General features: G+C 47.4%; 1 protein-coding gene across 1 annotated transcript in view; it reads right to left on the bottom strand.

The window, feature by feature from the left end:
• ITGA11 (integrin subunit alpha 11) overlaps positions 1 to 26793 on the bottom strand; it is a 132791-nt gene that overhangs the window by 73469 nt on the left and 32529 nt on the right. The window contains exons 3-7 of the mRNA XM_056865758.1: positions 9946 to 10055; positions 8486 to 8577; positions 6005 to 6119; positions 3782 to 3909; positions 3061 to 3209 (exon numbers count right to left, since the gene is read on the bottom strand). Of these exons, the coding sequence (XP_056721736.1) occupies positions 3061 to 3209; positions 3782 to 3909; positions 6005 to 6119; positions 8486 to 8577; positions 9946 to 10055 (594 nt within the window). The remainder of the gene's footprint in view (positions 1 to 3060; positions 3210 to 3781; positions 3910 to 6004; positions 6120 to 8485; positions 8578 to 9945; positions 10056 to 26793) is intronic.

Genomic DNA, 26793 nt, shown 5'->3' on the forward strand with positions numbered 1-26793 from the left:
AAGTAAGCTCGGCTGCCTTGCCCTCCGCGAAAATCCTATGGACTGAGCAATGCCAAGCCGCCTTTCTGGCCCTCAAACGCCTCTTCACTTCGGAGCCGGTGCTACAGCACCCAGACCCAAATCAAATGTTCATTGTGCAAGTCGATGCTTCCGATGTAGCCATGGGAGGGGCTCTCCTCCAGCAAGGACCGGATGGTCTTCTTCACCCTTGCGCTTACTTTTCAAAAAAATTTGCGCACGCTCAATTAAACTGGCCCATCTGGGAGAAAGAGGCCTCCGCAGTTCATCATGCTCTGACTCTATGGCGACAATTCTTGGAAGGGTCTAAAGTCCCCTTTGAGGTTTGGACCGATCACAAAAATCTAGCTGCCCTCACGGGGTCCCATAAGCTATCAGCGAAACAACAACGGTGGGCGGAGTTCTTTGCGCAGTTCCGTTTCACCCTGAAGCACGTCCCTGGGAAACAGAACGTTCTTGCGGATGCCCTCTCCCGTTTACCACAATATCCGGTAAAACTCGAAAGACCCACCAACTCTCTGTTCACCCCTATGCAACGTGGGGCTCTACCTATGCTGGCTGTACAAACTCGATCCCAGCATCAGCACACCTTACCCAACGTACAACTTCCGCCAGCTCAACCGGCTGCCCAGCCGCCACCGCAACAAACCGGAGTTCCCGCCCTTCCTACCCCTCCGACCGCCCAGCCGCCTGCAGTCTGCGCGCCGCCGCACGTAAGCACTAGCCCCATAACTGTTTCTAAGATCTCCATGGCCGACGGGGGGGCCCCCTCCAAAATCCCCATCTCCGAGTCCTTTTTAACTGTCCTTCGGGACCAGTGCCTTTTAGAACGTTCCGCTCATACCCTACCCCCTGGTGTTTTGGAACAAGGAGGATCCTGGTACAAGGACTCGAAATTGTATGTCCCCAAGGCTCTCCGAAAGGACGTTTTACATTTAGCCCATGGAGCCAAAACAGCTGGGCACTTTGGGTTTCTGAAAACCCTTCACTTATTGCGCAGACAGTTCTGGTGGGGGGGAATGCGTTCCGACATTGACTCCTTCATCCGCAGCTGTCCCGTTTGTGCCGCTGCGAAACGATCGCAGGGCAAACCCCCGGGACTGCTACAACCTCTTGAAACGCCCAGCAAACCTTGGGAAGTGATTGCTATGGACTTCATGACTGATCTCCCTCTCAGTGGGGGTAAAACTGTGTTGTGGGTTGTTACTGATTTGTTTTCTAAGCAAATACATTTGATTCCATGCGCAGGGATTCCCTCTGCTCAGAAACTGGCCCGCCTCTTCGTGACGCATATCTTTCGTTTACATTCGTTTCCGCGTAAGATAATTTGTGACCGCGGCAGTGGTTTCGTTTCTAAGTTTTGGAAAGCTTTCCTCAAGTTGGTGGGAGTGGAACAAGGGTTGTCTAGTGCATACCATCCTCAAACTGATGGTCAAACTGAACGTGTCAATGCTGTACTTGAATGTTATTTACGCTGTTATGTTAACTACCACCAGGATAACTGGGTAGAACTGTTACCTTTAGCAGAATATGCCTACAATAATGCCATGCATCAATCCACAGGTTTTAGCCCATTTTTTGCTGTGTATGGACAAGATTTCAGTCCCATCGCTCCTACAGATGATATAGAGGGGGAGGGGAACCCCGACATTGCCTCCTGGGCACACGCCCTCCGTACCACTTGGCCCTGGCTCGTTAGCAACCTCGACCGAGCCAAACGTAAATACAAAGCACAAGCTGACAAACATCGCTCCCCCGGGGGTGATCTGCAAGTGGGTACTTTGGTTTACCTTTCCACCAAAAATCTCCGTTCCACCCAACCGTGCCATAAGCTCAGTGCTAAATACATTGGCCCTTTCCCCATCACCCGGGTCATAAACCCTGTCACGGTGGAACTGGCTCTCCCCAAATCCTTGAGGCGTGTGCATCCTGTTTTCCACATTAGCCTCCTCAAACCCCATGTTGCTTCTCCACGGTGGCATCCGGACCCACCTCCTGCGCAACCCATCATGGTGGGGGGGGAGGAACACTTCGAAGTCTCCAAGATCCTTGACTCCCGTGTTCACCATGGCAACCTGCAATACTTGGTCCGTTGGAAACATTTCCCCCCTGCCTATGACGAATGGGTACGCGCACGGGATGTCTCCGCCCCCGACCTCGTCGACGCCTTTCACATTGCTTACCCAGATCGGCCAGCCCCCTTGCGAACTGGGAGGGGGCCTTGAGGGGAGCAGAATGTCAGGCTGCTATCTCGGTTTCGTTATTGCCTCTGTCTCTGCGTTGTATTGTCTGCCCCCCAAGGTCGCATACCTAGGCCTGGGAACCCAGCTCCTGGGAAACTGTATTCAGCCTGTACGTGTAATCACCCGCCTTTCCTGCCTTATAATATCTCCCAGCTAGTGAGCCTCTCATAGCTGTCATTTTATTCGTTTGCACTGTATGCCTAATTGACCAGTAAAAGCCATCTGTTTGGACTCTATATGACTTTGTGGTGATTTCTGGTTCTGTGGGCCAAGGGCTGACAGGCAGCCATTCTGCAGCTGGCACCACCTCCTGCCACAGCCATTTTATGGCAGCCAATTTTGTGGCTGCGTCCACCACGCTGTCAGAACTCCAAAGGTGCCCACAGGCTCAAAAAGGTCAGGGACCCCTGGGGCAGGCCACAAAACCGCGTTAAAAAGATACCACACCTTAGTTAAAAGCCTAAGCAAACAGAAATGTTCCGGCTTGGCACCCGAAGGAAAGTAATACAGGTGCCAGGCAAGCTTCAATGGGAAGATCATCGCAATGGCGGGGTGCCACCACTGAAAATCCCCTGTCTCTAGTTGCTGCCTGTCTCTCTTCCACAGGTGGAGGCACAGAGAGCAGGGGATTGGGAGGCAAATATTAACCAGTCGGCCAGACAGTATTGGAAGCAGGCTGGCCTTCAAGTATCACAGCTGGGGCTGCCAACTCTGGGTTGGGGAAATTCTTGGAGATTTGGGGGCGAAGCCTTGGGTGGGCTGAGTTTGGGGAGAGAGCTGTACGTCACGTGGAGCTCACCGTGCAACCTCAATCCCGTACGCGGTCCGGGTTTCCGTGCCTCCCCTTTGCTCGATATGGCTGGCAGCGGCCACCACGTCCTTCACAGACCTGTAGTCGTTCAAGTGGAACTCGTGCACCACGTTCTCCCCATACTGCACAACTCCAACCTAAGTTTAAAAACAAAACAAAGAGGACCATTTTAGAGGGGAGGGAGAACCATATCTGGATGAAGAGAAAAGGTCAAGGGGTCAAGGCGAGTGGCCAAGCCAGGTGGTCAGCAGTGTGAAGTAAGGTCTCCCTGTCCACCATGTAGGGTTGCCGGGTCCCTCTTTGCCATCGGCGGGAGATTTTGGGGGTAGAGCCTGAGGAGAGTGGGGTTTGGGGAGGGGAGGGACTTCAATGCCATAGAGTCTAATGGCCAAAGTGGCCATTTTCTCCAGGGGAACTGATCTCCTCTCCAGATCTGCTATTACCTGGAGGCTGGCAACCCTACCACCATGTCATTAGTGACTACTGTCCCCAAGACGGCCACAATGCAAAAGCCTCCTCCCGAGAAGCACTCTGAGGCGTTTGTATTTGCCTCTGCTAGCCTGGCTTTGAAATGCAAAGCTTGCAGGTTTATTCTGGGCAGGGAGCCCGGCCTGCTGGCAAGAGAGAGAGCCTTTGCTGCCCATCGGCCGGGGAAAGCTGTCAAACCAGACCGAAGGATGCGCTGTTTCCCCCAGGTTTGTTTTCTCACCTGTATCTGGCCTGGCCCGATATAAAACTTCTTCAAGATGTTGATCAGGAAATGCTGGACTTCCACCCAAGGATAGATGCTGTTGGATCCATCCAGCACGATAATTATATCCATGTACGTTTGGCATCCTGTGACAGGACGGGCAAGAGATCACGGCGAGGACTTGGCTACCTGCAGGAAGGGGAGAAGGGCTGCCAAGTCCCCACCCCCCATTGGAAGAACTGAAGGGCAATCTTTCTCCTAGGGTTGACGCCAACCTCCAGGTGTAGCCTGGAGCGATTCTGGAACTACAGCTGATTTCCAGACTACGGGGATCTGTTCTCCTGGGGGAAACAGCAGCTTCAGCGGGTGGATTCTATGGCATCACAGCCCTTCTGAGCTCTCCCCTCCCCAAACCCCACCCTTCACAGTCACCACCCCCAAATCTCCAATAATTTCCCAAGCCAGAGTTGGCAATCCTGTTCCTTCCCCTCCTGCTTTAAAATTGTATCCCCCCACCCAATCCTCCTGTTTTCTGGTGTGTTCTACCTTTGTTTCAACTCTAGGAATATATATCTATATTGCAGACTTTAAAAAGTTCTAAAGTAGTCATTCCTCCTCTCCAAGGAGCTCTGGAAGAAGCATTCTCTTCAAACTACAATTCCCAGGATTCCTTGGAGCAAGCCATGTCCATCCAGCGGGCACAAAATTTATCTACATTTGTAATATAGCATCCTCAGCAGTGAAGGCCAATGGCAAGAGAGGTTTAACACCGGTCTCTGGGTTATTAGGGTTGCCAGTTCAGGGTCAGGAAATTCCATGGGGTTTGGGGAAGAGGAGGGACCTCAGCAGGGTATAATGCCATAGAGTCCATCCTCCAAAGCAGCCATTTTCTCCAGGGGAAAGGATCTCTGGAGATCAGCCGTAATTCCGTGAGATCTCCAGGTCCCATCTGTAGGTTGGCCACCTAGGGGGATGGGGCACGTTTCTTTCATTCAGGAATCCAGCCCATTTGTTTCTGGCGCTCCTTGCATTTTGTCCCTCTAAACCACTGGTTCCCAACCAGGGGTCCGTGGACCCCCAGGGGTCCGCGAGAACTAAATTAAGGTCCGCAAAACAAAGTTATAAACCCATAATAAATTAATATTTTCAATTAAAAGTTCTCTATTATAAAATATATATATTCAAATATTATTCTAAGTTTAATGTTTAACTAACAGTTATGATTAAAGTTTATTTTCAAATTCTCGGAATTTTTATTTTGAACCTTGGGGTCCCTGCACCAAACAAAACGTTCTAGTGGTCCCTGGTCAAAAAAAGGTTGGGAACCACTGCTCTAAACTAAAGCTGGAAGGCCCAGATCCAGACACACCGCGTCTGTCATTGCTGCTGTCTAGAAGGAGAAGGTGTTTTTCGCTTTCCTGCTGCCCTCATTGAGGGAGGTCACCTGCCTGTGTGGACGGGCTCCCTCTGCCACTGCACCGCCTCTCACACACTGGTGCCTGGTTGGTTAGAAACATAAGAGTTGGAAGGGGCCATAAAGGCCATCTAGTCCCACCCCCTGCTTAATGCAGGATCAGCCTAGAGCATCCCTGACAAGTGCTTGTCCAGCCTCTGCTTAAAGACTTCCAATGAAGGGGAGCTCACCAACTCCCTAGGTAGCTGATTCCACTGCCGAACAACTCTTACTGTAAAAAAAAAAAATCCCTAATATCCAGCCAGTACCTTTCCTCCTACAATTTAAACCCATTATTGCGAGTCCTATGATCCTCTGCTGCCAACAGGAACAGCTCCCTGCCCTCCTCTAAGTGACAGCCATTCAAATACTTCAAGAGAGCAATCATGTCCCCCCTCAACCTCAGATTAACACATGAAGCTGCCTTATACTGAATCAGACCCTTGGTCCACCAAAGTCAGTATTGTCTACTCAGACCGGCAGTGGCTCTCCAGGGTCTCAGGCAGGGGTCTTTCACATCACCTACTTGCCTAGTATCTTTAACTGGAGATGCCGGGGATTGAACCTGGGACCTTCGGCATGCCAAGCAGATGCTCTACAAACTGAGCCATGGCCCCTCCCCAAATCTCCTCTTCTCCAGACTAAACATTCCCAACTCCCTCAGCCTTTCCTCATAAGGCTTGGTCTTCAGGCTTGGGACTGAAGTGATCAGAGACCCCCAACATCCCCTCAGCGTCCCACCATAAGAGTAAGCAAGCAAGGACATCAGAACAGACTGTTTCCCGTACGCTGGAGTGCTGGAGCCACCGTCTTGGAGAATCTGAAGTTGGAGTTCACCCTGGAGCACATTCCTGTGGTGTAGTAAGAACTTCCGCACTCATGAGACCAGAGAGGGCTGCAGGCCTGTGGATGGGGGGGAAATGTGGAAGAAAATGGGATGCCAGGGAAGGCTTTAGTAGTGTGACGGCAACTGCGACCTGGGTAATCCCTCCGGAACCTATTTATCTTTCGAGCGTGCCAGAAGCCTCTTTGAGATGCTTTATGCAGAAGTCAGCGGGCACCAGAAGGGTACAGGATGGCATCCCAGTCTGCTGCTGACATAGAAATGCTCCTTCTCTGCTGGCACAGCCACTGCGCCAGCTGCATCAGTGTGGCAGCGAGGCAAGAAAAGTCATCACAAAGAAGCAAGACAAAGCAAACTTTTGAAGCACTGGCTGGCTACTGGTGGGTCCTGTTCCTTAAGTGGGTAACGCCCTGCCCCACCAGTAGGCTACACCAACATTACTTTTAAAGAGTCAAGCACTCTCTTTAAAAGGAGGAGAGGAAGAAGAAGAAGAGTTGGTTTATATATGCTGACTTTCTCTACCACTTAAGGAAGAATCAAACCGGCTTACAATCACCTTCCCTTCCCCTCCCCACAACAGACACCTTGTGAGGTAGGTTGGGCTGAGAGAGCTCTAAGAGAACTGTGACTAGCTTAAGGTCACCCAGCTGGCTTCATGTGGAGGAGTGGGGAAATCAACCCAGTTCACCAGATTAGCGTCCGCCGTCATATGGAGAAGTGGGGAATCAAACCTGGTTCACCAGATTAGAGTCCACCGCTCCAAACCACCACACTGGAGAGAGAAGGCAGCTGCTTCCAGACTTGCGAGGCCGAAGGATTCCTCTCTGCAAGCATGATATAAACAAGGATTCCTCACAGGACTTCATGCAGAGTTTTATTCCCCCCCCCCCAAATCTCTCAGTGCTACAACATCCTACACAGAAGTCGGTTCTTCTCAGCAAAGGTCCTCCTTTCCCCTGCAACTGCCCTTTAATTGTGTTACTGCCCCAATTCTTAACAGTCTCTGCATTTCCATGCTTAATTAATTTCTTCCTGTACCAGGTAGCCCGATCTCCTCAGATCTCAGAAGCTAAGCAGGGTCAGCCCTGGTTAGTACTTGGATGAGAGACCACCAAGGAAGTCCAGGGTCGCTACGCAGAGGCAGGTGATGGCAAACCACCTCTCAATGTCTCTTGCCTTGAAAACCCCATGAAGGGTCGCCAGAAGTCGGCTGGACTTGACAGCACTTTCCACCATCCCATTTGCAGTACCATTCCCCTAGCTCAGTTCGAGTCCTGTAGCACCTCAGAGCCCAACAAAAGTTTCGGGGCATAAGCTTTTGAGAGTCAAAGCTGCCTTCAAAGCTCATACCCCCAAAATCTTGTTGGTCTCTAAGGCGCTACTGGACTTGAATCTAGCTGTTGTATTGCAGACCAAAATGGCTACCCTCTGAACCCCCACCCCCAGCTCCTTTGCAATTCCTTTGGGGGACAGATTTAATTGCGTGTGTGTGTGTAAAGTGCTATCAAGTCGAAGCCGACTTATGGCAACCCCTTATGGAGTTTTCAAGGCAAGAGATGTATAGAGGTAGTTTGCTATTGCCTTCCTCTGCTTAGCAACTGTGGGCTTCCTCGGTGGTCTCCCATCCAAGGACTAACCAGGGCTGACCCTGCTTAGCTTCCGAGATCTGATGAGATCGGGCTAGCCTGGGCCATCCAGGTCAGGACCAGTTTTATTTACTGCTTCCTATATGGATGCAAAATGATAGTTAACATTTATATGATTACAATGGCTCAATTACAAAATGACAATCACAAAAAAGGGGGGAAAGTTAGCAATCACTTTTGAGCTAAAGGGAAAAAGCTGGAATGAAGAGCACAGAGTTGCTCCCGTGAACCTACTTATTTCAGTGGGATTACTCGTTAGCAACTCTGCATATGACTGTACTATAAGTCATCCCCCCTTTACTCAGGAAAAAGGAAAAGACAAAGGAATGCTACCCACCAGCACTATGAAGGAATACAATGCAGAGTAATTAACTAGGGTAAGAAGAGGAAGCAACAGAGATGAAGAGGACATTTTTTAAGGGAAAATCATTTTGGGTAGCCTCAGCAGCACTTTTTCATTCCACACATGGCTGGTGGAGCATTTCAATTGAATTGTTGATGGAGAAATCACCACAAATCAGATCTGAATATAGTTGGAAGGTAACACAGAAAACACTGGAATGCAACAGATGAACCATGGCATTATCTAGAATCTCCATAGAAACAGAGATGTTTCAAATGATGTTTGTTTCATAGTGAGTTTCTAGTGAGGTCTCATAGTGCAGGGATGAGATTAAGAACAGGTTCCCCTTCCAAGTCTGAAGCCTACCCAGCACAAAGAGGACAAAAAAGCTTACACAGAGAGGAGCTAAGGATTATGCAAACATCCCATGGCTTACCAGAAAGCTGTTGTCTTTGGGGTTTGTGGTCAAGCTCAGACCCAGACGCATGTTATCCTTGCGTTCCGACACATTGGAAAGAGTTACTCTTCCTTGGGGAAAGAACGTCAACGTCAGGCCGGCAGCAAAAAGAGGCCTCAGTCTTGGCACAGCACACTTTTTGTAGCCTTTTTCACCGCATGCATTTCCCTCCACCACTTACAATGTTCGGCTTAACAGGAGAAAATACTCTGAGACTGTCAGGTAACTCCCCCCCCCCCCCGCCCCCGGAATTATCACTTTAACTTATTTGTCCTAATGGTACTGGCCCCAACCCTTTCAATTCCCAAACCAAGTGAACACGGACTCCGGAAAGGAAAAGCTGCGGTTGGCATCTCCCTAATTCGTGAGACCTCCTCAGTGAAAAGAGGCCAGCAAGTTTCCCTTTGTGCACTAAATGCTTCAGATCCATTAGGGAAAAGGAAACAAGAGCTAGTTTGGGGACAATATTTCTTACAATGACAGAAATCGCCATACAAACTTGGAAGGAAATTGGACGTAGGGTTTATGTGAGGGTGTGTGTGTCAGAACAGCCAAGATCAGTTGGAGGGGCTTATGGGGATGAAAAGGTCATTTTCTTTTAAAAAAATAATGGCTGCTTTTCTTCTTTTATGAGTTAAGACAAGTAATTCATTGAGACCAATGACCTGGATGGCCCAGGCTAGCCTGATCTCATTAGATCTTGGAAAGCAGGACTGGCCACAGTTAGTGCTTCGATGGGAGACCACCAAGGAAGTTCCGGGTCACTATGCAGAGGCAGGCAATGGCAAACCACCTTTGTTCATCCCTTGCCTCAAAAACCCTATGGGATCACCATAAGTCAGCTGTGACTTGACGACACTTTACACCACCAAAGATTTCTTGACCTGACCTGGATGGCCCAGGCTAGCCCAATCTCATCAAATCTCAGAAGCTTAAGCAGGTTAGCCCTGGTTAGTATTTGGACGGGAGACCAGCAAAAAAGCCCAGAGTCACTACACAGGGGCAGGCGATGGCAAACCACCTCTGAATGTTTCTTGCCTTGAAAACCCTATGGGGTCACTATAAGTCAGCTGTGGCTTGACGGCACTTTCCTCCACAGACCAGTGACAGATAGTAGATCTTGATCCAAAGATCCCTGTTTGGCTGGACATGGCAAGTTCAACTGGGGACCTTTGCAAGCAATGCTTGTGCCTTACCAGAAAGTGACTCCTCCCCATAGTTTCGTTTGGCCCCAACATCCCCTTTGGGATTTTCATTTAACACATACACACTAGCCTAATCCTCGCCAATGGTGTGAGGAAAGACAGTTGACAGTTGACTGAGAACGTCCGCTCAAGAGAATGACTGAGCCAGGCACTCCTGCCTTTGCCAAATACTCAGTCGTTCCCATGAGGTGTGCAGAGGAGCTACTCTGTGTGCGTTTTGTCCCATGTCTGTACCTAGGTTGAGCTTGGAACAGGTACTGTTGGCGTCGACATTCACAGAACACTTGTAGACATCTCCAGTCTTCTGCTGTCCGTTGGTTTCATAAGGAGCTCCCACCACCAGCCTGGAGGGGAACAAACATGGTGCCCGGTCTTTCTTAGCCAGTTGTAAAAGCAGCACATTTCAGTGCCAAGACAGCAAAACCCCACACCACACAGCAGCTTAAAAACGGTTTAATGGAGGAGGGACTGCCAAAAACAACTCAAGCATCCCACGCCCACGCCTCTGGATTGCGCCTGTGCACTAAACATGATGCAGCTTTCTAAACTAAAAAACAAACAACAACCCCTTGTCTCATGTGTTCACTAACTGCTGGTTCACTGGTTATGTCACACTATATTGTAACTTGTGTAGTCACGAGAGAGAGAGAGAGAGAGAGAGAGAGAGAGAGAGAGAGAGAGAGAGAGAGAGAGAGAGAGAGAGAGAGAGAGAGAGAGAGATTCTCTGCTCCCATCCAGAGACAAGAGAGAGGACAAAGTTTGTTCTCCACAGTTCCTTCCCCACAACAGCTGGCAACCATCAAGGACTCTAAGCGGTGACTAAATCCTGTTTGGAACGGTGGCTTTTTTTTCCCAGTTCACCCAGATCGAAATCTGGCAAGAGGCAAACGTCTTGGGACCAAACGATATCAGCCGATTAAGAAAAACAATCACAATGGAGAGCAGGAAATGTTGCCTCTTGACTGTCATTTCTTGGAAGGAGACTCAGTCTTCACATTACATATTAATAGCAGATCAGACAAAAGGGCCTTCCGGTGTTTAATAAGGGCTTTGAATCAGGAACGGAACTATATGGCAGCCAAGCCAGTATCCCCTTCCTCCATCTTCTCCTTCACCCCCGGACAAATGGGCCATGCGAGTGAGTGTTGTGGGCTTCGATGAACCGGGAGGGAACAGGATTTGTCTAGCCAAATGAAACTTGAAAGACATGCCTCTCATTCCTCGTGGTGCTACTGGAATATGTGAGTTCAACATTCAACCTTGTGCAAATATGTACATTATATGTACATCCCTCTGGGATGGGAGCAAATGGGAATTTCATACAGCCATGCTTCTGATTGGATGGTTTTCTGTTCAAAATCAGACACCACCTCCTCTTCCTCCTATTGGATCAGATTGGGCCATGCTGAGGCTACACAGCCTTCTAAGGTTGCCAGCTTTGGGTTGGGAAATTCCTGGAGATTTAGGGGTAGACCCTGGGGAGGGCAGGGTTTGGGCGGGGGGGGGGAGGGACCATAGAGTCCACCCTCCAAAGGACTCATTTCCTCCAAGGAAACTAATCTCTGTAGTCTGGAGATCACTTGTAATTAAAGGAGATCTCCAGGCCCTTCCTGGAGGTTGGCAACCTTACAGCTTTTCCCTTGTCTGCTTGGAGTCATTGCCACTGCAAGCACCTTTTTGACATGCCCCAGCTCTCTGTGGGTAGTGGTAACAGACTCTTTGTTTCCTTGTGGTGCTATGAGACTGACCCGTTTTTGATGTCCTTTTGACCATCCTATTTCACATACCTCTGCATTAGGTATTATTTGGTCTGCTGAAGGAAAAACAAGAACTGCTTGGCTATTGACAATCTCGTTCACCTAATACAGGTGTCACCTTGCTACAGCGGTAGCAACTGAATCAGGTATCCTAGTCCTAGACTGGAAATAACACATCCAACCAATCATGAAGGTACAGAGACATTTCAACAAAACGGCTGCCACATCCAATGAGGAGAACGGCGGCGTTCAGACATCTGCACAAACAAATCCCTACATCCACCTTGTAAATAACTGGGACAATATTTTGCTAGTTACCAAGTTTCCATGAGGCCCAGTCAAAATTCATCCCCAATGGAAAACACCATGCCATTGTCCAGAAGACAAAGAAGAAAAATGCAGCTTCCATTCATTTCAAAATTTTGTTACAATCATTCTGTCCTGTCTGTTACGAGTTTTGGTTTCCTTCATCGCATTGAGCTTGGATGAGTCATTGCTTAACACTTTGTATGGCGTTCAAGACATGATGCATTTGGAACTGGGCAGAAAACGTTTAGGCTTGCAGGGCAGTGTTATTAAAATACTGGATGTAACCACAGAATTTTGATGGGTCTCCATTCCCTTGGAATGAAGCCCATAGCGAGAAAGAGGTAGACAATTCCTGTCGTGGCCCTTTTATGATTCTTGCTTCCAGAAAAGTCTCACCCATTCCATGAACCTCCATTATCACAAGCAGACACAACAGAGCACACTTTGCCCCCACAGCTGGCTCCCACCCCTCCTATGCAGTTTCTTATATCCATTGGGCCTCTGCCACTCCATTACTACATGGTTCCTAAAACTCTCTTCTAATTCATGGCAGATCAAGGAATGATCTACACAACCATCCCTCACCAGTGAAGCTACCACTCATTGTTGTCTTTGACATACATTCACTGGCATGATGTGTGCTCTGACCTCTGTCACCAGGTCCTGAGCAACTTGCTCAAGAGCAGCTGAACTAAGAAGGGGTGAACAGTTAACATTTGAAGACCAGTCACTGCAGTGCCCCTCACGAGGCATCTTGAGATGGCATCAACACTACATGGACACTGCCTCCCCGCCTGTGCTTTCCTATAACATTTCCAGTCAAAAACTATGGCAATAAGCCTGCAACCAAAGATCTGAGAAGTTATTTCTTGCACGTTTCTTTGCCTCTTTCTTGCTTCCCAGTCCAACAGGGCTGGTATCAGCATACTTTGAGGCAGTGCAGCTGCTAGGGCCCAGGGCTTCTGGTGGTGCTCACAGTCATTGACCACCCACCCATGTACCTTTCTCACCACCTGTCCATGTGCCCTGACCATTTGCTTGCAAGCGCTCCACTATCCATGCTTACAGATTCCCAAAATGGAGGGGGAAGTGCATGTGGGCGATGTGCAGCAATGGCACTCCTGAGAGCCAAAGCAACCACACAGTCAGTGTGCTAGTGGGGAAAGGGCATGAATGCTAGTGGGGAAAGTGGCACAGGCAGTGGGAGGGTGTGTGAAGGGGGAAGGATGCAGAGTCAGGTGGGAGGCCTGTGGGTGGGTGGGTGGAAAGAAAGGGAGGCATGATGGGGTCCTGGTTGTGGGCAGAAGGGGCCTCCCAGTCACTTTCTGCCCAGAGCCACCCAAAACCTGAAACCAGCCCTGTTCTTACCAACCACCACATACTCTCCAGCTATGACCTTTGACCAGGGGCAGTCCCTATTTTCTGGGAGGTGTTGCTGGTAAATCACTAACCCTATTGGTTTCTGGGCCCATAACCTGATGTCCCTGGCTTTAGATTTCCCCAACTGGGTGGAAACTAGATTAGCTGGCCCAGAAGGCCCTTTCCAACTTTAGGGTTCAGTTCTCCAATGCAAACATCGCCAAGAGCAGCCTCCCATTGCCTCAGGGAGTGAGTGTGTGTTTCCTCCAGTTCTGGGTCACTGTTGAGGGGTTCTGGGGCTGGGTCCATGATGCTAACTGTGGCTCAGGAACCGAATATGGCTGACAAGGACACAAGTTCAGGTGCTGTCCTACGTTTTGGAGGGAGAAGGTGGCCTTCCTGGTCTCTGCCCCCAGGGGCATGTTGGATTGATGCTGTATTGTAAAAGCTACTACTCCTTATGGATCTCTTTGACTGGGTAAGGGGTCTGAGAGACGGGAGTTCAAGGTGAAAAGTAAAATCAGCAACAGAAAACTAGATCCCGAATTTCATCAGCACATTTTTTGTTTTAATCTAGGGCATGGACTGGGTTTTCCATTCTACACCTAATCACTGAAATAACAAAGTCAAAAGTGAAGCAGTTCTACAGTTACAATTTTTTAAAATAAAAGCCTGTTTCGAAAATATATTTTGATTAACGTGAAAGACACCAGCAGGAGACAAGGAGGCATTTTTGGACGGCAGCAACAAAGAATCGGTTTCTTCCTTGCAATCAGCGGAACACTTAATCTCCCGCAGAACATAGTCAGAGCCGCTAATTTAGTCAAGATGGGGCTGGGCAAGTAACAGAGTGTCAAGAAAGTGAGCAGAAAAGTTAAAATGGGCTTCACAGCAAAGCTGAGAGGTGTAACCGGCCAGCCAAAACTGACACTGATTTGATAAAGATAAACTCTAACCCAGACCTCAGCATGGCCACAGGCTATTCCACTGGAAGCTCAAGGGACAAGGAATTACATTTCAAAGCATTATGAACCAAATTATAAAATGACATTGTTGATGACAGGCAATTGTCAGGTATAGGGTAAGATATAGAGCAAAGTACAAAGATCTACTAAATTGAGAGAACGGTTAGATTTGAGTCCAGCAGCACTTATACCCTGTGCATCTTATTATAGAATCATGGAGTTGGAAGGTACCACCAGGGTCATCTAGTCCTCCAACTTCCTGCACAATGCAGGAAATTCACAACTACCCACACACACACACACCACTGACCCCTACTCCATGCCCAGAAGATGGCAAAAAAACCCAAAAAAAACAACCTCCAGGATCCCTGGCCAATCTGGCCTGAAGGAAAATTGCTTCCTGTCCCCACAGTGGCAATGAGCACTGCCATGGGCATGCAAGAAAGGGCCAGGAGAGCCAAACACTGACACAAACCTTCCTGCCCTCCCTCTCATGAACTGCCTAAGGTCACAGAATCAGCATTGCTGACAGATGGCCATCTAGCCTCTGCTTCAAAACCTCCAGGGAAGGAGAGCTCACCACCTCCCGAGGAAGCCTGTTCCACTGAGGAACTTCTCTGCCTGTTAGAATATTTTTCCTAATGTCTAGACGGAAACTCTTTTGATTTAGTTTCAACCCGCTGGTACTGGTCCGACCTTCTGGGGCCACAGAAAACAACTCAGCGCCATCCTCTATATGACAGCCCTTCAAGTACTTGAAGATGGTTATCGTATCACCTCTCAATTGTCTTCTCTTCAGGCTAATCATACCAGCTCCTTCAACCTTTCCTCATAGGACTTGGTCTCCAGACCCCTCACCATCTTTGTTGCCCTCCTCTGGACATGTTCCAGCTTGTCTACACCCTTCTTAAATTGTGGTGCCCCAAACTGAATGCAATACTCTAAGTAAGATTTAACCAGAGCAGAGTAAAGCGATACCGTCACTTTGCGTGATCTGGACACTATACTTCTGTAGCTATAGCCCAAGATCGCACTTGCCTTTTTAGCTACTGCATCACACTGCTGACTCATGTTCACTGTTTGGTCAACTAAGACCCATAGATCCTTTTTGCACACACTACTGCTAAGACAAGTCTCCCCCATCCTATAATAATGCATTTGATTTTTCCTACTTAAATCCATTTACATTTATATTTCTGTTGAAATGCATTTTATTAGTTTTAGCCCATTTCTCCAGCCTGTCAAGATCATCCTATATCCTGGCTCTGTCTTCTACTGTATTTGCTACCCCTCCCAATTTAGTATCTTCTGCAAATTCAAAAATCTTGTTCTCTCTAAGATGCTACTGGACTAGATTCTAGCTGTTCTACTGCAGACCAACATGGCTGGCCCTCTGAAACTAAACTGAGAGAAGTATGAACTCTTTCACGAATCATTCAATGGAACGTAATTTCCAGCAATCCTGCAAAAATACTGAAAGATACTGAGCTTGGCATTTGGGCTTGTTTTGCTTTGCTTAAGAAAAAATGTCTTCCAACCAGGCAGCTGGAGGGATTTCCTGCCAGTTTGCAATCCCCGTGGCTTCAAAAGGAAATAAGAGGTGGTGATTTATGGGTTAAACCTCTCCCAAAAGGAATGAGCTCTCTTAGGGCTTCCCACATGGAGCAGCATAGCAAGATAACTGCAGTTCAAAATAAGAATAACCATAAACTGGAAAGGAGGGAAACTGGGAAGAGACTCTTTTGCCATTTATTCATGGAAGGTTTTGCATTGGATTTGTCACTCTATAGATGCCCATTTTCCCCATCTGAATTTTCAAAACTCTGCATGGCGGCTTATTGTTGAGTTTTGAGAATATGGATGGGGGAAAAGGGCATCTAAAGAGTGGCAAATCCAATGCAAAACCTTCCATGAATAAAGGCAATTTGACTTGTTTCCTGAAACAAGCAAGGAGAAAGGTCTCAGCCTGGTTGCCAGATCCCCCTCTTCTTACCAGTGGGAGTTTCTTCCCCTGTTCCTACCGGAAGGGTTTGGGGGAGCAATTTGCGTGCACGTGCTCCTGACATGATACCGTCACTTCCGTGTTTACCCCAGAAATGCTGGCATTGCACGGGACGCTCTAGACATTTCCTACAAAAACTTTATGGCTCTCCCCTTCCTACTTCTGCCCACTGACCATCAGCTGGTTGACGGGCAGCCTAGTTGGGCAGTTGGGAACCCTTGTCTCAGCTCTTCTCCCTAGTAAACGGCCGAGCTGAAGGATGGAGGGGGATGAAGTCTTTGGACAAAATACCTAGGGTTGCCAACTCTGGATTGGAAAATTCAAATTGGAAAATTGGAAAATTTTCCAAATTGGATTGGAAAATTCAAATTCAAAAATTGAAAATGGGGGTGGAAGCTGGGGAAAGCAGATTTGGGAAGGGGAGGGGCCTTGGCAGGGTATAATTCCATAGAATTCAGCCTCCAAAGCAGCCATTTTCTCCTGAGGAACAGATTTCTGTTCTCTAGAGATCAGCTGTAATTCCATGAGATCTCCAGGTCCCACCTGAAGGTCGGCCACCCTAGCTACGGTAAGTTAGCTAGTTGGTTAGTTATTCATTGATAATATACGAATGCCACTTCTCCAGGCAGCTCACAAAAATAAAACAAGAAACCAAGCAAACAGACAATGAAAACATATCAATAAAACAAGCCAGTGACATAAATAAATCAAACTAAATCAATAAAAATGCCAATAAAAGCAAGTCAGAGCTTATAAACCTCTAAAATGAAGCAGCCGAAAATGAGATTGAGAAAACAGTCCATAGCAAGGGGTTTTTTTTGGTCCAGGGCGCTGGCTATTAATGAACCCAAAACAAATCTCAATCCAACACTGTGCATTCTAGCTGGTCCTCTTACGAGAACTGTGCTGGGACTTGAAATTTTGGACCCCATCCAGGTGCAAACATCTTTTGTTCGTACCCCTTTTCACTTTTTGCAATGTCATTAGTGCAAGAACTTCTGTGGGTGGAGAGGGAAGAAGGCGAGACATTTAATAAGATGAAAGAGCCTCAGGCTGTGTGCGTGGGGGGGCGCAGGAAAAGCAAGTTTGGGAAAGGGCTCTCTTGGCCTCTCTATTACAGATGGAGCAAACAATGTCTGAACTGCGAAACCAGACCAAAGTCATGTGGAAAACACATTGACCTCTCCTTGTTCAGGCCTGGATTAAGTTTAGGGTGATAGGAGGTTTAGGAAACGGAGCTCAAGTTGATAGATGAGGACCTAGTTCCTGGTATGTCAGAAGTGAGGAAGTTAGTGGTTGAGTTAAAAAAGACAGACAGCGAGAAAGAGAGAAAAATGCTAGTCCCCACCCCAGGTATGCCAACTTCCAGGTTGCAGCTGGAGATCTCCCGCAATTACAACTGATCTCCAGGTGACAAAGATGTGTTCACCCGGAGAAAATGGCCGCTTTGGAAGGTGGACTCTATGGCATTATACCCCACCGAAGTCACTCCCCTCCCCAAACCCCACTGTCCTCAGGCTCCGACCCCCAAATCTCTAGATAATTCCCAACCCAGAGCTGGCAACCCCACCCCCACCCCCACTCTGCAGTCAAGCAGTTTTATCTGACAAGGAGCCCACAGGCAGTCAACTTTTGCATTTGGGTCCATACGCCTCCCAAAGAGGATGATCTAGGGTTGCCAACTCTGTGTTGGAAAATTCCTGGAGATTTGGGGGCAGAGCCTGGAAAGGTGGATTTTGGGGAGGCAGCCCAGCAGGGGTGCAACACCCCAGGGCCCCAGCTCTGCAGCTGCCATTTTGTCCGAAGAAAACTGATATCTGGAGATCAGTTGTCATTCCAGGAGAACTCCAGGCCACACCTGGTGATTGGCAACCCTACGGTCCTTCAACACAGCATCCAGCTCAGACCTGCCCACATCCAGGTGGCATCATCCGCTTGCTATAAGTGCAGAGTTACTACAGCCTACGCCCACTGACTTCGTTGGGTTTAGCGAGGGTGGCCAACCCCAGGTTTGGAAATACTTGGAGATTTGAGGGTGGAGCCTGGGAGATTGGGGGTTAGGGAGGGGAGGGACCTTGGTGGAGTATAATGCCATGCAGTCCACCTTCCAAAACAGCCATTTTCTTCAGGAGAAGTGGAACAAATGTTTTAAATAAATAAGCGATTTATGTAGTCTGGGGATCAGTTGTGATTCCAGGAGATCTCCAGCCCCCACCTGGAGGTTGGCAATCCTATTTAGGCCTGCACTGTAAATGTCTGCCTCTTCTTTTTAAAGATCTTCCAGTTTTTAAGACATGAAGGTTCTTCTGCAGATGGCCCAGTGCAAAGCCACCTCCAGAGAGATCTCCCTTCTCATGACGACGACCACTTAAATGGCTTAGCTGGTGATCTTCCAGGCCTTCACAACTATGTCTAGAAAGCAGTACAGGTGTGTGTGTGGGGGTGAGTAGGGAAACACCTCGTGGGAATAATCTCTAACAAGCCACAAGGAATCTTTGCTTTGTTTTCCAGAGCCAGGATGAGTGTTTTCTTTCTCTTTCGCATCACGCTGTCTCTCCTCCAAATGTGACACCCCTGTAATTTCCACAGATGTTCTCTGTGACTGTGGCTTTGGGGCTGGGCAGGAGCTTTCTGACTGCACAGCATGTTCCAAGCTGCTGCTTCCTCTGTAATTCACTACTTGGCAATACCAACATGCGCTTTGCGCTGCTTCATTCCCTGAACTCAGCACCCACACAGTCCGGTGAACATCACAGTGCATGCGAATCTGCAAAAAAGTGCTGGCAGAATGGGCAGTGTTCAAAAAGCATCACTTTACTTTGACGACTGAAGTAAGGCCTTAGATCTCTCCTCCTGATGGGAACGGCACTTGGGCACAAATGCCAAAATCACAATGAAGCTGTAGCTTAGGGAGATAAAAGCCATTTGGTTGGACCTTCAGAATTTCCAGACCGGGGTGGGGTGGGGCAGGAACGTATGGAAGCATATGGATGGGAACTTCTTTTGCTCCCACAATTTGAAGTTAAATTCAAAAGCAGAGAAAACTCAGGGCATTTCTCGAAACACCCCAAATTGTTGTTTTTTGCTAGCCTTTCATTTCCTCCGTGTTTTGATTTGTGGGTGGGTGACATTTTGGCAAATGTTTTTGCATCCTGTGAAATGCCAGTCTTCATTTTGAAGCTTTTGGGGGCTGAGGGGAAGAGGCATTTTAAAAGGCTTGAACATGTTCAGTGAAAGAAGCTTGTCCAGAGGTGTTTTTTTTTAGTCCAGGCATATATGCGTGTTTATGTGCAATTATTTTAAGTTCCATATGTGAGGTATTCTGGGATATCCAAATATTTTCCCTGACTGAACTTCTTGTCGATGAAAGACTTAAAGCCCCTGTTTTCCTGCAATATCCAAAATGGGGGAAATAAATCCCTTCTCAGGTGTTCAGTTGCAGCCCATATATAAAACCAGGGCCATAAGCTAATATTCGTAAGCTTTGACTCCCTCTTTGAGGGTGGGGGTGATTTCATTCCATAAGGGCACCGTTCCTGTAGACCTAAAGGGAAGCCCGTCACAAGGCTGGTAAATCTTTTGAATTGCTTCCATATGTCAACAGGGAGACGGAGAACAGGAAAGTCATCAAACGCTCGCTTGGCAAATTTGCTTGAGAAAGGGCTTTTTGGTTTCACCAAGGTAGGGGAGGAGGATGGAACTGACCCGCTCAGCACTTGGCGGCCAAGGTGAGTCCAGAATTTACATAGGCAGGTGTGCAAGCCCTCTACATCTTGCACGCGCACACAAATCCATGAATGCTGGCAGGCAGAAGAAGCAGGTAGCGATGGATGATCACCCACCAGCTGGAGAGCACAGGTGGGGCAAAGAACACATGAAGCTGCCTTATAGTGAATTAGACCCTGTGTCCACCAAGGTCAGTATTGTCTACTCAGACTGGCAGCGGCTCTCCGGGGTGTCAGGCAGAGGTCTTTCTCACTGCCAGATCCTTTAACTGGAGATTCCAGGGATTGAAACTGGGACCTTCTGCATGCAAAGCAGAGGTTCTTCCACTCTGCCAGAGCCCCTCCCCAAATTCCACCTATTCCACAACTGAGGTTGGATCATGAGGCACCACACCTTCAAGCTCTTATTCCCATCACACATTCCCATGAAGTGCCAGACCACCCGTCTATCCAGGACAGTTTTGTCTTCCCAAACAGCTGGTACCAGGCTGGACGTTAAACTTTACAGTAATTAAGGTTCTTTTAGGCATCAATGCTCCTGCTGCATTAATATCCAGGCTAATAAAGACTGAGGTTCACCTGAATATTCCCAGCTAAACAATTGCCCATCCACATGCTCCATTTGGGATTTCCTTGGACAATGCCTGCTCAGGGAGTTAACTGCCTCCCATTTAGGGTTGCCAGGTCCCTCTTTGCCACCGGCGGGAGGTTTTGGGGGTGGAGCCTGAGGAGGGCGGATTTTGGGGAAGGAAGGGTCTTCAATGTTATAGAGTCCAATTACCAAAGCAGCCATTTTCTCCAGGGGAACTGATCTCTGTTGGCTGGAGATCAGTTGTAATAGTGGGAGCTAGCACCTGGAGGTTGTCCCCAAAGGAATCCACAACGTTTTGCTTAACATGAAGCTAGGCTCCAAACGCCACCCATTTTTACACCCCTGAACAATCTAATGAAATGAGGACGATGAAAGGGGGCTATCGCTATGCCCACCCAACTTGCCCCCTTGAAAAGGATACCTGTTACATAGGTAGCCTCCACTACCAGCACCCAACACAACAATTGTACCATCCAGTTCAAATGCAGGACCTGCAACCAAGACAGATGGAGGGGGGGATAGTGAGCTGCTAACTGCTTTTCCAGACCAGCACAGTTATTGGCACCAACCCCCAGAGAAGATCTGTCATTCTCCCCCTCCCCCAAGCCTCTTCCCCCCTTTTCCCTCATTACAGCATGCCTGAGCAGGAGATGTCTACTGCTGGACTCCGATTTCCCAAAGTATGTAGGGATTCACTGCCAGCCTCTTCAAACTCACATGGAAACTAACCGTGGAGGACCTGGGCAATCAGGTTGTTTGGGTTGGACTTTGCTGCCCATAAATTCCTGCTCAGCGGGAATCTTGAGAGGTGGCCGCAAACCTGCCTCACAAGGTTGGTTTAAGGATGAGAGACCAGAGGCCGAGGCTGGTATTTGGCACACAGAAAGGTGCCAGAGAGTACTGAAAGGCATCAAAAATACTTAAGGATTTTTCTTCCCTGTCAATCTGTGTCTTCTTCCATTTTAGTCAGTACTATTTTTTTTATTAATTTAGGAGGCTAAAAGGCAGATCTCTACAGACCAGCGTGAAGCAGCTAACAAAGTGAAGGACAAACAAGGAAGAATTTTTTAACAACCCTACAGATAGCCATAAAATTGTTAATAAACCCCCACAAAGAGACAGAAAGAGCATAAAAAAAACTCAGGAACAAGCCATCCAGAAGTTAAAAGCAGTGGTCATAAAATAGCAACATAAGAAGAACATTATAAACAACCAGCAATAAAGGACAGGATAAAATTTCAATTAAAAGCCTGGGTAAAGGGCAGTGCTTTGGTCTAGCACCTAAATGAGTGTAAGCCAGCTGGTCAGGCATGCCTGGAGGGAGAAGAGCATTCCAAAGGCAAGGGGTCACCACTGAGAAAGCCCTGTCTCTATTTGCCATCCAATTCACCTCTGCAGGAAATAGGGTTGTCAGCTCCGGGTTGAGAAATTCCTGGAGATTTGGGGAGGGGGTAATGTCTGAGAAACGTGGGGTTTGGGCGGGGAGGGACTTCAATGGGGTCAAATGCCACAGAGTCCACCTTCGAAAGCAGCCATTTTCACCAGGGGAACTGATCTCTGTCACCTGGAGATCAGTTGAAATACCAGATCTTCAGCCACTACCTGGAGGTCAGCGACCCTAGCAGAAAAGCATGCAAAAAGCAGGGCTCGAGAAGAAGATCTGAACTGCTGGGCTGGACTGCTGACAACAGTCACAGCTGCCCACCTGAAGGCAGAGAAAGCAGAGTGGCCAACCAAGCAGGACCGTTCTGATGGCAGCTTAATCCTCACTAAATTAAGTATCGGAAGATGTGAGCTGAACTGGTTCATATAATCCCTCATGGATCAACTCAAAGGCTTTCTACTGGAAACCAGTTGTCATCAGTGCGGGACCTATCTTGTGGGGTTCCACAAGGCACAAGCTAATTTGGTGAACCGGGTTTATTTCCCCACTCCTCCACATGAAGCCAGCTGGGTGACCTTGGGTAGTCACACTCAGCCCCACCTACCTCACAAGGTGTCTGTTGTGGGGAGGGGAAGGGAAGGTGATTGTAAGCCGGTTGGATTCTTCCTTAAGTGGTAGAGAAAGTCAGCATATATAAACTAACTCTTCTTCTTCTTCTTCCTCTTCTTCTTCTCCTTCTCCTTCTTTGTAAGAGGGCTTTTCCATGCAGGTAATAAGGCTGCACAGTACAAAATGGTTCCACAAACTTACTTGGATAAATGATTGGGACTTGGGATCTACTGCTGTGTATAGCATATTGTAAGTAGGATCCTATTACGTAATTTCTGAACCACTTTATGTGTCATGTTAATATTTATGTTATGCTTCTGTTTCTTTCTGGTGGTTCCAGACTTCTAATACCCTGATGCATTAGTTATTGAATGCCCCATTTTGTTGATTGAACTGACTCACTATGTGTCATTTCATTTTTAGTGTCAATAAACGGTTTTTTTGTACATTCCAATCTCTCAATTACGTCTTGTTGTTCCTGGGCAGAGAGATCCCCAAATGAGAGTAAAAAGGAGTCTTCAGTTAAGTTCTCCAGATTTTCTCTGGCTTGGGATGCCTGAGAAGGCAATTCTTCCACCTCAGCATCTGTTTGAATATTTTGTTGGGAGGGTGAGACCAGATTAACAGTCGCAGTAGTAAAGGGAGACTGCGTTGAAGGTAATGTGGGTAGAGGATAAGACAGAGGGGTATTAGTTTCCATCTCCTTAGGGGACCCTTCTAAGTGGAGGTTCAAGGGTAAAGTTGTTAAAGTAGTCTGCTGAGCAGTAGCATGTTCGGCTTCCAAAATTTCAGTAGCCAGAGATTTATTATGCGATGGGAAACATGGTGTCTGAAAAGTAACTCTGTGTGACCTTAAGTCCAAATCCATCTCATAATGAGCTCCATCCTGACACTTGGTTGCCAGATTCCCTGGCAATTTAAAGGTCCTGGAAATTCCGTCCTGAGATGATGATTGCAGAGAAGAAGGACCTTCACCATTTAGAGGATGATCAGATGGAATTACATTCGAATTGCCAGGTTTGATAGGGTTGACTCCATCTCTTGTCTGTTTCTGTTCTGTTCTAATATTACTGAGAGAGACTACTCCTGAAGCATCCTTTGTCGGTTTAAATAGAAAATCTTTTCCCCTTAACTTGAGGCACAGGGGAGCTTGCACACAGTTCTTAAAAACTCTGGTCACCCGAATTCCGTATTTCCTATATAAATTTTTTTGGAGGTGTAGCATCCTAGAAGGGATATCTCCATTTTTAAATTGTAGAACCAGTCTGTTATAAATTCCCACTCTGGGGAGTCTAAAATAGGAGCGTAGGGGTATAGTTGAGATATTGCAGTTAAGCAATTGGCTCAATGAAAGGGTAATGGTATTAAAATTGCTCCATCTATAGTAATCAGTCTGAGAATTAAAAAAAATAGCCAAATGGTTCCGTTGAAATGTCAGAGAAGCTGGTGGAGAATGCACCCGAAAATCCTCTTTCATATTTGGCAAGTCAGCTACAGTCAGTTTGTTTGGTTGAGGAAGTTCAAAGTCTGCCTTATCATTACGCATGTAAGGCTTGTTAAGGCTTACAAAACGGTCAATAGCTTCCCTCATGGAGCTTACTTCGGCTTCTATGTCCTTGACTTTAGCTAATAACATAGCCATGGATTGAGAGGTTAAAATTGCTTCCTTGGAGAATATATCCAGGAGTAATGCAGGTAATTGCTGGCAGCAGTGTTGACGTGGGTTTAGATCAAGAGGAGTATCCTCCTCTTGCAAAACTCCCTCTTCATCACCCGGGAGTAATGGGGTTTCCGATTCTAAAGCAGCAAATCTGTTAACAAGTCTAATTACACCAGGTTGTGATTCAGAGGCATTGTTGTCAAGGACGTACCTATCTATTTTTTGTTGTTTGCCAACTTTTAAGCCAGTTGTTTCGGAGGAGGAACGTCGGCGTTTTCTTGTAAACATAGTCTCCTTCAAGCCTTTAGACATTTTTCCAGCCACAGTGTTACTGATTTATCTTTAAAACAATTCTAAAAAGACCCTGAGATTATTTCAGGTTTCAGACTGATAGTTAAAACACCCTCAGATAGTTAAAAGTTGTAAAAAGAGAAGATAAAAGTTTTCACTTGCGGAGAGAGTGTACTGGAGCTCCTAACGAGACGCCATCTTGGCAGGCTCTCGACTCACTATGTGTCATCCGCCTTGAGTCTACATAAGAAAGGTGGACTATAAATAACGTAAATTTAAAAAAAAATAGAATGGAGGGCCAGAATTAGGACTTGTCACCAGGCAATGTGTGAAACAGCCCTGGTGATGCTGAACAGAGCAAGACTGGAAAAGTCTTTATGTTTTGTGCAGCCAGGGTGGTAATTTAATCGCGGCTGGTCTGCTTTGCATTAAAATTACAGCAGCACATTTGGGACTGTGTTCCCTCACCCGTCTGGGGTCAGGACGGTTTTCTTTTTCACAGGCTGCTCTCTGCTAGTAAGATGTCATTGGCAGAATGAAAAGTCGGCTGCTGAAAAACATCTTATTAAAAAATAAATTAGCTTATCGTCTCCGGCAAAGGTGTTGTCTGGCACCTCGGTCCACCACCTTGGGAGAACCTCTTGAAAAATATCTGATGGTGAACATTTGCAATTGAGTCCACTTTTTTTTGGGGGGGGGGGATAGAAGCCCATCCTGAATTGTCAAGCGGCTAATGCAGCATTTGGTAGCACACACGTGAAATGGAAGCTCAGGAAGAGAGGGGAGGAAATCAAGCAGCCCGGCACTTTTCCTGCAGCTGCACAGAAGGCCCGCCATTGGCCAGAAGGGTTGAGGCCATCTAGTCCAACCCCCTGCTTAATGCAGGATCAGCCTAAAGCATCCCTGACAAGTGCTTGTCCAGCCTCTGCTTAAAGACTGCCAGTGAGGGGGAGCTCACCACCTCCCTAGGTAGCTGATTCCACTGTCGAACAAATCTTACTGTAAAAAACCTTTTCCTAATATCCAGCCAGTACCTTTCTGGCCACAATTTAAACCCATTATTGCGAGTCCTATCCTCTGCTGCCAACAGGTACAGCTCCCTGCCCTCCTCTAAGTGACAGCCCTTCAAATACTCACAGAGAGCAACCCTGTCCCCCCTCAACCTCCTCTTCACCAGACTGAACTTTCCCAGGTCCCTCAGCCTTTCCTCACAGGGCTTGGTCTCCAGGCCCAATCATCCTTGTCGCTCTCCTCTACACCTGCAGATGTCAATGATATCACAAAGGTACGATAGTCTCAATAAGACTGAAAAAGAATACTAATAAGGACTGAAAAGTCAACCGGATTGAAAAGTAAACTTCCCTCCTCTTTGCAAGGAAGGTTTTAGGCCACTTCTTAAACATGCACCGATTGATTATTCATTGAGTATTTCCTGGGATACCACCACCCTCTCTTTCCCCTCAACTGTAGCTACCAGGTGTCACCTTTTTGTTTTGTTTTTTAACTTTACAAGCCATCTTTTGAATTGACAACAGGCCTCAGAGGTGTTACTCAATGAGAAAAAAGTACAGAAACAAAAAATAAGCTTAAGGTTTTTTTAAAAATACAAAATGCAGTGTGTCAGGTAATTGAAAAAGCAGCTCCCTGATAAAACCTTGCTGAATAGTCCAACAGTTAAACAAAAACATAGCAAGCAACCTTGTCTGATGAAACCCTACTGTACCGATAGCCAGAGATTTTGACGGGGAATTGGAGCCAAAGTGTGCGCTCATTTTGAAGAAGGAAGGAGCCAAAGGCACTAAATTAGGAAAGAATGAGCTTAAATTGCAGATCTGGAAAGACAATGAAGGCAAAAGATGATCTAATGCATTGGCCGTATTTTAGAGCAGGGAGAATTATTTTTGTATCTTGCTCCTGGAATTTAGGCCTTTGCTTTGCAGACTTTCCACTACCAAAGTTCCACTTAAATCCCATCCTCCTCGTAGTGGGTCATGCTTGGCCACCTGCTCCAAACAAATATTTAAAGATACATAGCCTGTATCTGTGTGCTCAAGTAGACACACCTGCACAACAGCACAGGTAGAAAAAGACCTGCACAATTTGAATAAGAAGAGAAAAATGCTGGGGCCCCAGAATCTTAACTCTGAAATGACGACACAGGTTCCCTATTGGTTTAAAGGCCAAGGTGGTCCCTTCCAACTCTATTCTACGATTCTGTGTGAATTCTGAGCTTGCCCAGCAGGAGCTGCTCTGCAAGATCTAGAATGAGGACAAAAGGATCTGAGAATGCTGAGAGTGCAGATCCCCTCCCCTGGCTGGTTGCGCAGGTTGGGAGAAAAGACCGAGTGGACAACCCTGAAATTCCTAGAAGTATCACAAGGAGAAAATTGGGGGGAGGGGGAGAGATTGGGGAAGGTTCCGGTGACGAC

Source organism: Euleptes europaea, chromosome 20 (genome assembly GCF_029931775.1).
Source record: "Euleptes europaea isolate rEulEur1 chromosome 20, rEulEur1.hap1, whole genome shotgun sequence".
Taxonomy (NCBI): Eukaryota; Metazoa; Chordata; class Lepidosauria; order Squamata; family Sphaerodactylidae; genus Euleptes; species Euleptes europaea.